The sequence below is a fragment of the Carettochelys insculpta genome, chromosome 7 (assembly GCF_033958435.1).
Source record: "Carettochelys insculpta isolate YL-2023 chromosome 7, ASM3395843v1, whole genome shotgun sequence".
NCBI classification, from domain to species: domain Eukaryota; kingdom Metazoa; phylum Chordata; order Testudines; family Carettochelyidae; genus Carettochelys; species Carettochelys insculpta.
Window position 1 is genome coordinate 42,030,126 of NC_134143.1, and position 13,891 is coordinate 42,044,016.

Here is a 13,891-nt window from a genome sequence, read left to right on the forward strand (position 1 = left end):
TATCAAAGTATCACCAGCACTCGGGACCATACATACAGGTCAATAAGTCAAATTTCAGCAGTCCACCTCAAAAGGTTGCTGACTCCTGTCCTAGGGCCACCCAAAAATTGACTGTTGTTCTTGAAGGAGCATGAGGCAAGTTCCAGAGCTTGCAAAATTGGTTATGCTTATAAAGTGACCTGAAAAGCGGAACTCCAAAAGAACCCGTGAAGACAACACAATGTGAAAATCACCTAAGAACCCATTTCTCTTGCCGTATTATTCCATTTTATATTAATAGTAATAGTGAAACTGAACTTTTTTAAGAAAAGGATCTGTTGAGTAGGGCCATTCTTGAAATTGTGGAGATGCTGTGTTCTTTGTTCCCTTTACACATTCACACGTACTTTATAGTTTCACGTTCAAAGTATAAAGGATTGGAGAAGAAAGGAGAGAGAGAGAGCGAGATTAATGAATAGTGTGCAAAGAGAGATTGAAAATTCATGGGGAAAAATGAATGAGAAAAACATTAAAACAGGAAAAAAGTGGGGGAGAAATGGAGAGAAAACAAAGAGAAGAAGGATGAGATTCAGCAAGATACACAGCAAATGGATGGGAAAAAATAAGGAAGGAAAGAGAAGAACTAACAAAATAGACTTCTATATTTAGTAAGTTTAATTCCTAGATTAAATTTAAATGACCCAACAAAATAGTCAATAAGGGGAGGGACAAAAGGAGATTGGTATAATAAAAATTCATTTGGGACTGCACGCAGTCAATGACCAACCCTCATCTCCTATCATTACAACTTCATGAAAAATGAGGGTCTCTTTCTCGCTTGTGCACATACACATAATTTTTCAAACAATTCTTCTGGCTTTATTAAACATATTTATTTGGTAATACCCAGGGACCTCAAATAAGTTAGTGCCCTATGGTTCTAGATACTGTACAAACATGCAGTAAATGACACATACCAAGGAGTTTACAATAAACATATAAATTGCATTAAGGAAACACAAATTGATATACATTGTTTGTAAAAGAATTTTCCTTTTCACCCTATATTTTAGGTGACTAGAAGTTTGCTAGAAGCTTTAAGACCCTTTATGAGCTTGAAATTGGCAGAAACTTTCAAGAGGTAGCTGTTGTAGTCTGACTTCTAATGTATTTAGGCCCAGTGCCACAAGCACTTATTACTATTACGCTGAAGGCAATGAGATTGCTAATAATAATATGCGATATAGCCAGCATTAAGGTTTTGCATACCTGGTTTCTGATTGCTTAGTTCAGAGATTAGTAAATCTTTTCAGTCTTACCAACAGCTCAGAAAAATGCTGTGAAGAAGATCTTTTTCTGATGCCCTATTAAATGCACCTTAGTGAACTGAGAATCAAGGAGCTCCTGTGAAAGGAAAATATTTGAAGACCTCAGAAAAGCTATTTATTGCTTTAGCAAATCAGTACAATCACTTTCTCTCCCAGGGTAGTCCGTTGTTCAATGGAATTTCCGTGTTATGCTCATTGCTTGCAGTAACTGTGCTCGTGATCATTCACCAATTTCTATCCAGTGGACTTTGGTGAAAATTTTCAGACTTGGGTGCCTGAAAGTTAGATACCTTACTTCATAGCTGAACTGTTAAATAAGTGGTTTACTTTTCAGAACTGCCAAGCACACACAACTTTTAGTCAATGAAAGGAGTCTAACTTTAGTTTGAAACTGCTGAATTTATCTTTGAAATCCATTTCTAGACATGAATCTTCTACATTGATAAATGTAGAAAATGAAAAGTGAAGCAAAAGAAATTACATCTGTCTGAGGTTGTTTTCTACTATTGATAAGTTTTGATTGGCACTCATTGGGATTAAACTCTGTAGTAAGCTCTAGGCCCAATAGGAGGGGCCACAGGACTGGGGTCCATAGTGGTGGTGTTCTGTTGGATTTTGATTATTTTTGTCACCATGGGAAAACCCTCTAGCATGATGTATCATGGCTAGCCTTTAGTTATTTTTTTTCCTTTTGAGTATGAACACCTATGCTCCTAAAATTTTTGTTTCATAAAATTAGATGCTATGAGAGAAGATTTATATTATTAAAATTTTGTTTCTCTTTTCAGTAAGCCATTACCTGTCTTTGAAGGCAAATCCAATGTTACAGTCCTTGACACACAGATACAAAAGCTGCGCCTCAAGACTCTCAACAGCATTCTAGAAGCAGCAACAAGGATGAGACAGTCAGCTACCGATGTGAAGGCCACGTTGGTAGAAATTGAAGACTGGTTGGATAAATTAATGCAACTGACCGAAGAGGTCAGTACTTCAAAATATATATTATTCAGTCGGTTTAAAAAGACACAGTTTCAGCAAAATGACTAAATTACCTGCATATAAAGTAGATTCAAGCTGATGTATTGCACAGTACTTAAAAGAAACTTTCATCCATTCTTCTTGTCCCAATAATTTCCAGGAACATATTTAAAATGTATTTTATTGTAAAGCTTTTAATTGTAGTAGACATCACTGAGAATTTTTCTTGACTTAGAAAAGTAAGTCCCAGAGACTTGAGTCTAATCTAGATAGAGTGGCAGCACTGTCTGCCTAATAAACCTGTTTAGAGTCCTTATAAAGGAGGAGAGTATTTCACTTTCATTGCAGAATTGCAAATTTCCTTAGCGCAGCTGTTCCCAAACTATGTTCTGGTGGAACACTGGTGTTTCTTGAGCTATAAGTATTCCACCATTGAAATAGAGTAATGTTGGTCTCTTCCCCATTCTCAGGGAAGGTAATATTCCTCGTAGTATGATGATGTAAAAACAATAAAGTGTTCTGCGCAGAGTGCTGTGACGTCCAAGTGTTCCATGACCGGAAAGAGTTTGGGAACCGATGCCTTAGGGTTTGTACACCCAGAATTCTGTGGGTCAGCAGTTATAGAAGCCTGTTTAAATTGGTCTTAGACCAGTTATTCTAGTTTGTTTTAATTCCTCGTGTAACTTTAGAGCATAATAAATTCCTGTTTTCACATTAGATAGTTGCTTTTAATTTGTTTTCCTATCATGTATAGCAATATTAATCTTCTCTTGACCATTGCTAATTTTAAAAATCACAGATGAAGAACCAGGATAACCAGTTTTAAATGTGCAGTTAACACACAGCCAACGGAAGTGTTTAAGGGTCAGCACAGAGCTGGCAGGCTCTTCACTTAGCTTCCGCTAAAGTTTTTGTTACAATGATATCTTTGAGGCCCTGATTTAGGAAAATACTTAAGCATAGGTCTAAGTCCATCCTTTCTCCTTGATATGTGTATTTAAGTGCCATTGATTTTAGGCTTTATCCAGGCCAAGATGCTGCCACCTTCTCAAATGATATAGCCTAGCTTATTCATTATAAACCTTTTGTTTTAGGAATATATTCCTAAAAGCCTCCAGCTTCTTTAGAACTTCTTTGGCTTTCCAGATACCTGATTTGTTTTTTCTAATTATCCTCTCAGAACAAGGTGACATTTAATTATTTGCAGGTAAAAGACTTTTTCCTCCCATGTATTAGTATTATGAATCCATTTTTCTGTTTTTCTCTCTGAATATTGGATTAATTTGAAATTCTGCTAACTGCAGAATATAGTTTTGATTCTTTTTTCCTTTGAAAAATATCAGCCACAAAACAGTATGCCCGATGTGATCATCTGGATGATCCGGGGGGAGAAGAGACTAGCTTATGCTCGCATTCCTGCGCACCAAGTTTTGTATTCTACTACAAGTACTGAAGCATCTGGTAAATACTGTGGAAAAACCCAGACCATCTTTCTAAAGGTATTCTGATAAGATCATTGTGTCACATTGTTTTTAAATTCAATTTGAAGTGGTTAATGTGCTATTTTTGTTATCATCTGAATTTTTCCCTTAGCTATTTTTATGTAAAGTTAAATACATGTGTACCTCCACTAACATAAGGCCCTATTGTACCTCAGCACAGAAGCAAGATATTTATAATGCAGTTTGCTACAAAATGATGCAGAAGAACTTGTGACAGTAGCTTAAGCAGCTTGCTGCTGGCACCTCAGTATGGCACAGTCTGATAGCAGCAGAGGAGAGGAGTAAGGACTCTGAAGATATAGAAACCGCAAGACTTGCGGTGGGAGGAATCAGCCACAAACAGCAAAATTACATATACTTTCCCCAGAACAGCACTCAGATCAGAGAGGCTACAGCTACACTAGAAGCATCTGTTGAGAGACATTTGTGTTGGAAGAGATTTTCCAGCAAAATGTCTGTCAACAGGGTGCGGCCATACACAAAAGCGGATCAAAAGATCAATCCACTCTGTCGACAGAGCAGCTGGACCACCCAGCCACTCTCTCAACAAAACAACAGACTGGACGCACAACAGTGTCCTGGAAGCCCTGCTTGTTGACAGAAGGCACCCCAAAGGGTCTACACAGCTTTTTTATCGACAGAATTTGTCAGCAAAAGACACTTTTCCTCATCTGGGAGAGGCAGAAGGTTGTTGCAGAAGTGTCGAGTTTTGTTGACAGACTGTCAACAAAATGCATTTTGTGTGTGGAAGTGCAGCAAGTTTTGTCAACAAAATGCTGGATTTGTTGAAAAAACTCACTATTTTAGCCATAGCCAGAGGGTAAGCCCATTGTAACGATAATCAGAATCAGTGTCTGGTCCCTGGCTCAAAACCTCATCCGAGAGCTCAGATGTATAATCTGCTTGTTTTGCCAGTGTGGGGGCTGATACTGTTAGAAGGCACATGGACTCTTAATGTGTGGGGTTTGGGTAATTCAGAGAGTCTGCAGATTCAACCTTTTGGATGTTAATCTGAACCTAATACTTGGGCTTGTCTGCATGAGGAAATTTCCCCACATAGCTATACCAGTATAATTAGTATCTATAGTTACACTGGTATAACTTTCCAGGCATATACTATTAGTCCAGCATTAGAATGACCTTGGTTAAGCTTGTTTCTTTGAAAGTGAATTAAATCAGAAAAAGGCATTCTGAATCCTGAGCCCCAGCAATGCCCCTAGTCCCCTGCTCTGAGCCTCTTACACTCCCAGGTGCCTGCCCTGATTCTAGAACCCCCACTCATACCTTTCAACTCTGACTTCTGCACCCCATGTCCCCCAGCTCTGCGCCTCTCCCCACACTCCCAGCCTCCTGCTCTAACTCCTGAATCCCCCAAACCTCCCAATACTGACTTCTCCACTACCCACATCCCCAACTTTTTGCCTTGAGTCCCTCCTTACACCCCCAACTGACTCCTGCACCCCAAACACACCTCCAGCCCCCTGCCCTCCCACCACAAATCTCTGGCCCTGACTCCTGCACCCCCCACATCCCCACCCCCAAGCCTCCCAACACTTCCCAACCTCCTGCATTGAGCAACCCCACTCCACATTTAAATTTCTTGCATGTACTGTCATATGTACACTCCCACCTCCCTGCCTTGAGGGCCCCCACCCCACCACCCGGGGAGGTGCAATAGACAGTACCTGTAAGAAACTTAAGTTACTGTCACCCCCGAGTTAGACTGGTATATCAGCATAGTTATGCCAGGAAATTTCCCAAGTTTACTTTAAAACTTCCAACGTGCGCATCTGTATATTGCATGTAGTTTGTGCCTCCTATTTGAGTGAAAGAGTCTTTCTGAACTCTGTGTTTCAGGTCTCTTGTGACAAAGCAATACTAATACCAGTGCTGAACAATGAAGCTGTTCTCAGTACTGGGCTGAGGCAAAGTACAGGGGGGTGAGACTTGGGAAAGGAAAAACAGGAAAGGAGTTAAGCAACAATTATACTGTGTTTGGCTCTTACATGCCAGTAAATCAAGGGCAGGGCAGGGGGCAGGGGTTTCTAAATTAAGATGTTTTCTGGTGCTAACTCTTAAGCAAAAGGGGTTTTGCTGATAAAGACATTTTGAATAACTGCTGAAACAGGAAACTGCAGTGCTGGAGTATTTGGATAAGCCATGTATTTTCTGTATGAGCTATTCTGTATATTTATTCAGAGCCTATGATTACTATCCAAGATAACAGAAGATACCTATTCTTTTTTTCCATACTCCAGTACCCACAGGACAAGAACAAAGGTGCCAAAATTCCAGTGCAGCTGCGAGTTAACATTTGGCTTGGGCTAACTGCAGTTGAAAAGAAGTTTAATAGCTTTGCGGAAGGAACATTCAGTGTTTTTGCAGAAATGGTATGCCTGCTAATGCTACATTTACTCCTGTTAAGTGAAACTTTGTCACTTACTCTGGAACATGCTGAAATTCTGACATAAATTACTGATGTCATTTTACACTGATATAAATGCCTAAATTATGTTCAAGATAGTGGAGAATCAGCCCCAACATCTCCAAACGGTTTCTCTGACAAACTCATAAAATAAGATTCTGATCTTGGTTAGAAAGGTGGAAATCTGGAGCATCTCCATCAACTTCACTGGAGTGACTCTAGATTTATATTTGCATAATTAAGATTAAAATCTTGCCCCTAGCACGTTACTCCATGAAGACCCTTTTTACGTTAATTGCTTGTTCGTATTTGAGCAGAGAATAGATGAACATAGGTTGTACTGTTTATTAAGGGCTAATCCACAGAAGCAAAAAACTCACTGAAACAAACATTACAGAAAAAAGTGGGGCAAACCCAGCAAATTCCAGTGTAATAGAATATACAATAACAAGGTGAGAGTTACCATGTGTACCATTTAAAATTAGTCTTCTTAATATGCTGTATTTGTAAAGACCAAAATATCAGAAGAATCTAGACTAATCTAGGAAATAGTTTTATTCTTCTGTTAATGATAAGGTGTGAGCATTCTTTACATGCCCTACCTACCAATGGCTGCAGTGTGTTGAACCAGTAATGGACACCAACAACTATATAGTTGATGAACCATCCATGCACTGCTCATATGACATCGTGACAGCAGCCTGTGCAGCTGTTACCCCTACAGTTAGTTGAGGTGGCAGTACTCAGGCACTTGTAGCAAAAGTAATTTAACATGGAAAATGAATGTCAGACTCCATTATTGTTAAGATTAAAATATGAATGGTTCAGCACAACATTTTTACTCTTGTACATTAATCCAAAAAGAAATTTTACAGCAGGAAAGGGTTAAAAAGCCCAAACCAAAAACAATCTGGGATCACATTTTGATTCAACATACAGCAGTGTAAATCTAGAATAATTTAATTAAAGTCAATGGAAGCCTGCCAGTTTTACATGTGACTCAACAAGATGTATAACAAAGAGGACAAGGGGGACGTGGAGGAGATCAAACAAGATCATGCAGTGACTCATTTATGGTACAGCGTGTTTGTATGGTAATGGAAATTTATTTACCAAAAAGTGAAAGCTGCTGTCTCTTGTAGGCAGCGTGGAAGCAGTAAGTTTGTAGAGTTGAATGAAGAGTGAATGCAGTTTGGAAGAGGACTCACTGCAACACTGAAGAAGCCCTGAGATGAGAGTAGGCAGAAAAAAAATGAAATGATCGCTGAAGTTGTCAGTGACAGAATAGGGGTGAGGACAAAATGTGGTAGGAGACAGAGACAGCAGATATAGAGGGGACTGCACCCCCATTCATTTTTGTTTGCAGTATGAAAATATGTCCTGCCAGTGAATTTACTAACAGCTGTCCCTGAAGCACAAAAAGGATGCTGTTAGTTACATTGTATTTCAGTTCTATGAGACCTACACTTTAACACCATGCTCGAAGTATCATCTTTAGCTTCTTCCAGTCAGTAGTTCTTATTTTATTCTAGTGCCATTTTTGGGAAGTTAGTAATGAATAATGAAGTGAAATAGAGTGGTTTCTATATGTTCAAAGGAACAAATATTTGTCTGATTGATCTGCTTGTTTGGATTTGAATATGGCCAGATTTGGTAAATTAGAGCATTCCCTCTGTTTACCTGGCATAGTGTTTGTAAGCCTGACTTACCCATACTTCCTATCCAGTAGGTCGATCCTTTTGATTTCAGATATGTAGAGCCCTGCATGGATACAAAATTTGTATCGGCATCCTCATCTATATCCACAAACAGGAGCTGCAGATACCCGCAGTGACATCCACTGATGTGGATACCCATGGATATAAAGTAGATAGCCGCAGGTTTCAGGGCTTTACAGATACGGGCCATATATAGTAGAATATTTGAATTCTAATGATTATGTAAATATATGATTGTTTCCCTAAGAGCTTTTCTTTTGACCCTAAATTGTTCTTTTCTTCTTCTCTCTCACACAGTATGAAAATCAGGCTCTCATGTTTGGGAAGTGGGGCACCTCAGGACTAGTCGGTCGCCACAAGTCCTCTGATGTCACAGGAAGAATCAAATTGAAAAAAGAGTTCTTTTTGCCCCCAAAGGGCTGGGAGTGGGAAGGAGATTGGAAGGTTGATCCTGAAAGAAGGTCAGATTTCTTATTCCTACGCAATCATACAGTAATGAAGAGGGGAGGGTTCAATGTTTCCTAGTTATGGAACTTCAGAATGTGCAGAACAAACTCACCTGTTGGGTTTAAGTGTGCTTGGGTAGGTTTTAAACAAGAGGTTTTGCGGGAGAGTAAGTTGGGCAGTCAAAGTTTTTTAATAACAGTTCAATCAGTATTTACATCATTAGAAGGATGGATGATCCTTCTGCTGTGAAAATGCCAAAATTATTTCCAGTGATAAGAGGATTAGTCTGGGACACTAAAGACTTGGACGCAATTTTGCTGTTCCCTCCTCTGCAACAGAATTTCTATGTGACCTTGGGCAAGTCACTCAGACACTCTATGCCTCTGTTCTCCATTTATAAGATGGAGGTACAGCTGAGTTGTTGAGAGGATAACACTAGGGATGCACTGCCAGCTGTGAGCAGCATAGATTAAAACAGTGATGTGGCCATATAAGTATTTAAGATAGATCAGGTGGCTGTTTAACAAAAGCTTCATATTTTGGCTTACTGTGGAATCTATTAGAAACTTGCAGTTATCATCATGACGAGATCATCTCAAAGGACTTTTTGTATGTATTTATTGCTGTGTGTGCTAAGAGCTTCTGTGCTCTTCATTAAATGATTATCACAGTTATCAGATCGAGGCTGACCTCTCACTCATAGTTCAGAGTTTGCAGTTTATCATTTGCTAGTGTAAATTCCAGGCCAGAAACTTTCCCTGGGTTCATTCTGAATCTGGAAGGTTTTACTTGGAATGCTGCCTAACAACAGGGTGTGGTCATGTACACAAGGGTGGAATGGATTAAACTGTAACAGTTACTAAGGGTGAAAATCTGGCCCAAGAATTTTGGTGGGGCCAAGAATTTCACTGGTGTTTTCTTTTTGTATTCTGGCAGTGAGCAAGCACAGGATGACTGCCTCTGTACAATAGGAAGTTCCTCCTGTTGGGTCCTTCTTAAAATGGAGCAGTTAAATTTTGATATGAAAGGATTGATTTTCAAGATGGGCTACGATATTTGGAAAAACAATAAGTTCAGCTGATAAAGGATAGGCCTCCTGTAAAAATATGAAATATATGCATTTATGCCTATCTATTCCACGAGACTGAAAATAACTCAAGTACTTTTATTTGACCAGCAGATGGCATTACAAAACAGATTTCAGCTCCTTCTGAAATCAGATCTGATAAGAAGATAAAACAAGAGATATTTACTTCATCTGAAATAATAAGTAATCTTATAATCATCATGTTTGCAGTTTTAAATGTATATCAGCCAAACATTTAACTTTGTTTTTAAACTTAATCACAACTAGGAGACAAAAAAAAGTTGTTGGTCCAAACTCACAGTACAGCTAACATTTTTTGAAAAATTGGGAAATTTGAGTACTCTAATGTAGGTGAAAATTTGATATTGGATGCATTTTGGTGACATTTTAATGAACAAATAGACTAGCTGTGACAAAAGAATCAGCAGTCCATTTAATTGCCTCTGCCTTCCTTATCCTGTGTTAATTGCTATGTACATGTGTAGCATGTATGTAGTCTTCAGAGAAATGTTGATTTTTGCATTTTGTCAGGCTTTCAACTAGAACGATGATACAGCTATTGCACTTAGTGCAGGGCAAGTAGACAAAACAAATTTGGAAAATATTTGTGATTTACATAGAATAAGTGATCTGATGATCTGAAAAAATGTGAAAGAAAACTCTGTGAGAATTGTTTATATGATATACCTGTGTACACGTATAATATACATTAATAATTGATATATTTACATATATGCACTTTCTGAGAGTTCAGCGCAAGTCTAGATAGCAATCATGGGAAATTCTAGAAAAAATATATTCTGTGGCTTTAGGAACTTCACAGTAACAAAGCTCAAATCTTTGAGCTCCAAAAGCACAGGCTTCTGCCATTATGGGTGAAGGAAAATCTCCAATAGCTAACAACAGTCAGGCTTTTGGCACATAGAAAACGAATCACTTGGTTGTGCAGTGGAGGTAAGTGTATGCATGCACATGTGCATACACTCTGTAGTACTTCTATTTGGAAATGGACATTTAGCGATTTGCTTTGATAACATAATTGCTTTTGACTGCACAGCTTGCTGACTGAAGCCGATGCAGGGCACAGTGAGTTTACAGATGAAGTGTTCCAAAATGAGAGTCGTTATCCTGGAGGAGAATGGAAAGCAGCAGAGGAGCCCTACACAGATGTGGTGAGATTCTTACAAATTAACACTTTTCATTTTAAAAAGTTCTGGTTACAATGGTTCTGGTCAGCTGTGAGCTATCTTGTTCCCCAGTGACCTAAATTTTCACTGCATCAAGGGCTTTTGAAATGTCTAATACTTTATTTTGACTTTAGCAAAATACAAGTGTCCTAAAACAAATGAGTACAGAATAATACAGGGATGTTTCACTGGATAATTATTACAAAACTATTTGCTTCATCCTGAGTTACAGCTGAGAGTGGCTCAAAGCAACTTCCTATTCAGCTCTACAAAATGTTTATGCTACATGTGCAAGTTTTTACATCTTTTAAGGTATGATAACTCTTTGGTCTTTTTCTACCTGAAAGAATGGAGAAAAAGCTGTAGCACCTGGTGACATTAGCTGTCCCCTGGGATGGATCTGGGAAGATGATGCTTGGATTTATGATGTAAATCGAGCAGTGGATGAGAAAGGTAAGATTAACTATTTAGACTATACTTATTAGAACAAACTCTTCACAATCAACCAGATAGAAGAATATATTTCAAAACTTTGAGCCAATTATGTCTCACTACAGTGTTTTGAAATGCAGGCAGTAAGATGGCACTCTTTCATCTGGCAACATCCATAATCTGGAATGACTTTAGCCACCAGGATGACCAGTTATCGTGGGTCTAGCCAAGTTTCCTGCAGTCCCATAAAGTTTGTGTACAGCCACCAGTCCTGGCTCTCAGCATTCTGTGTTAACTCTAATTTATAACCTAAATGACTTCTAAGAGCCCAATAAGTAGTGGAAGTGTTGGTAATGCTGCTAGACAATACCGACTTCTGGTGATCTGGCAAATTCTCTCATCTGGCACTGGTCATGTCCCAAGGGTGCCAGACGAGAGAGGTTCAACCTTTACAAGCAACCAAGAGCATGCAAGCACAGTAAAGAGACGCTGTTTGTTACTAGAACCACTTTTATGTTCACCTGTTCAGAATTAGTCCAAATGCAAAATGGACCCATCAATTCAGCAGCAAGTGGTTCAAGAGGGTGTTACGTAAATCATGTAATGAGATGATTGTTAGGATACTGTAGTGATGTTTGCAGGAAATATTTCTAAGCCAGCCTGTGCACGAGGAATCAATGGTTAGAACATAAAAATATGGCCCCCAAACACTTTTAACGCCCAAAACCCAGTAAGTAAATAAAAAGAACTCAAAATGTGTTTTTAAACAATACAATTTTGTTATTTTAAGACAAAATATTGCTGGGTTTTGGGGGTTTTGTTCTTTTTTTTTTTTTTGGGTGGCGGGTTACCTGACCCATGACTTTTAAATATTTAGTGTTGGCAATACCAAAATAGTCCCTTGTAAATTTATTTTATTTCTGCACCTGATCCACAAATTCCTGTTGTTTATAATTTACACTGTTTAACTGAAAGATAACTAACAAATCCTGTTTTAGGGTGGGAATATGGAATTACCATTCCTCCAGACAATAAGCCAAAGTCCTGGGTTGCTGCAGAGAAAATGTATCATACGCACAGACGACGAAGACTGGTGCGAAAACGCAAAAAGGATCCAAATCAAGCAACGACAGGAGGAAAGGTAATAGGAGCAGATTTAAACTGTAGTTACAGGTTTCTTACATGCAGCTAATTTCAAACATGTTCAGCTCTAAAACCATCTATCTCACAGATAAGTTTGCTGGGTGCAGAGCGACAGTCTGTTTCTACCGAAAGGAAAGTATTTTAGACCAACTTTAGATGACATTGTCAGTTTCCCTTTCCTGCAGTGGAATAGCATCTTTCACTTAAAAGTTTATCTTGAAAGGGGTTGATTGTTTTAGCAGACATTTTGTGGCATTTTTGTAAGTACAGGGTAGATGGTTTATATTTCTGCTGATATATCCTAGCTAATGGCATCCTATGAAGATCGAGAAGGATGGGAATATGCATCTTTGATTGGCTGGAAGTTTCACTGGAAACAACGCAATTCTGATACTTTCCGCCGTAGACGCTGGAGGAGAAAAATGGCTCCTTCAGACACTCATGGTGCAGCAGCTATCTTTAAACTTGAAGGTGCTCTTGTAAGTAGCAAAATTACAGCAGCAAATGTTTAAATAACAGGAAAATAGATTTTAAAATTAGTGATGGAACTTTTGCATGTATATTAAATACAGCAAGCTACCGAATGATATGCTTTATAAACATTAAATTGCAATGTGACTGAGCTATTCATATATCAGAGAGGTAGCCGAGTTACTCTGTATCCTCATAAACAACAAGAAGTCCTGTGGCACGTTACAGACTAACAGGTATTTTGGAGCATAAGGTTTCATGGGCAAAGACCTGCTTTGTCAGATGCATGAGTGAATGCCCACTCATGCATCTGACGAAGAGGGTCTTTGCCTAAGAAAATTTATGCTCCAAAATACCTGTTAGTCTGTAAGGTGCCACAGGACTTCTTGTTGAGCTGTTCATAAGTTTTAAGTCAAGAAGGGACCATTATGACCATATTATCTAACGTCCAGCGTAATATATATGTTATTTGACTCCTAGAATTGTTTATCTAGTTGCATGTTATGATACTGGGTGGCAGAATCTGAACAAATAGCGACTAACCCTGCTGGAGATATAAAAGAAGTGGTCGAACTATAGTAAAGCTGCTCAAGGCAGGGTCTAAATCAAATGCATAAAGAATAATTGTGTCAGTAGTAGATACGGACAAGCATTGCCTTTGGTGAATAGCTGCAACTAGATGAGGCAATCAAACTACTAGGGGGACAGTGCAATATGAAAGAAGACAGACGGTATTTGTAAGTTCACTAACAGATCATCAGGATGTAATTATTGTATAGGTTTATTGAAAGATATATTTTAAACCCTAAGCATTAACTGGGGGATACTATAAAGAATGTAGAATGAGAAAATAATGTAATTTATTAGGATATTGAATGCTGAAAGGGTTATTTGCAGCATACTAGGAAAAATCCAATTTGTGGCAGTGCCTCTACATTTTTCCTGTTTTGCCTCACAAGCAGCAGACAACAGGCATCTAGTATATAATACCTATCTTCTGTCCTCCAGTTCCCCTGGTCCTGACTCCCATGGAATTTTGGAAATTCATTTTTTAGTGTCTCTATTCCTTTTAATGCTATTAACATTGGGACAGACACAGCTCATAGTTGCTGCCAGCTTGTGCCAGTGTAACTGAGGGGGTACCAACCCAGAAATAGAATAGCTCTCCACAGGAAAATGGTGGCCAATATAGAG

At 38.7% G+C, this 13,891-nt stretch overlaps 1 protein-coding gene across 4 annotated transcripts in view; it reads left to right on the plus strand.

Annotated features, from left to right (window-relative positions):
* MYOF (myoferlin) overlaps nucleotides 1–13,891 on the plus strand; it is a 129,824-nt gene that overhangs the window by 75,529 nt on the left and 40,404 nt on the right. For all 4 annotated transcript variants that reach the window (XR_012646308.1, XM_075000386.1, XM_075000384.1 and 1 more), the window contains 8 exons: nucleotides 2,096–2,288; nucleotides 3,629–3,784; nucleotides 6,046–6,177; nucleotides 8,228–8,391; nucleotides 10,522–10,636; nucleotides 10,999–11,104; nucleotides 12,082–12,224; nucleotides 12,532–12,705. Coding sequence is in view for 3 of the 4 variants with exons in the window: in XM_075000386.1 (XP_074856487.1) it covers nucleotides 2,096–2,288; nucleotides 3,629–3,784; nucleotides 6,046–6,177; nucleotides 8,228–8,391; nucleotides 10,522–10,636; nucleotides 10,999–11,104; nucleotides 12,082–12,224; nucleotides 12,532–12,705 (1,183 nt within the window). In the remaining variant the exon portion in view is untranslated. The remainder of the gene's footprint in view (nucleotides 1–2,095; nucleotides 2,289–3,628; nucleotides 3,785–6,045; nucleotides 6,178–8,227; nucleotides 8,392–10,521; nucleotides 10,637–10,998; nucleotides 11,105–12,081; nucleotides 12,225–12,531; nucleotides 12,706–13,891) is intronic.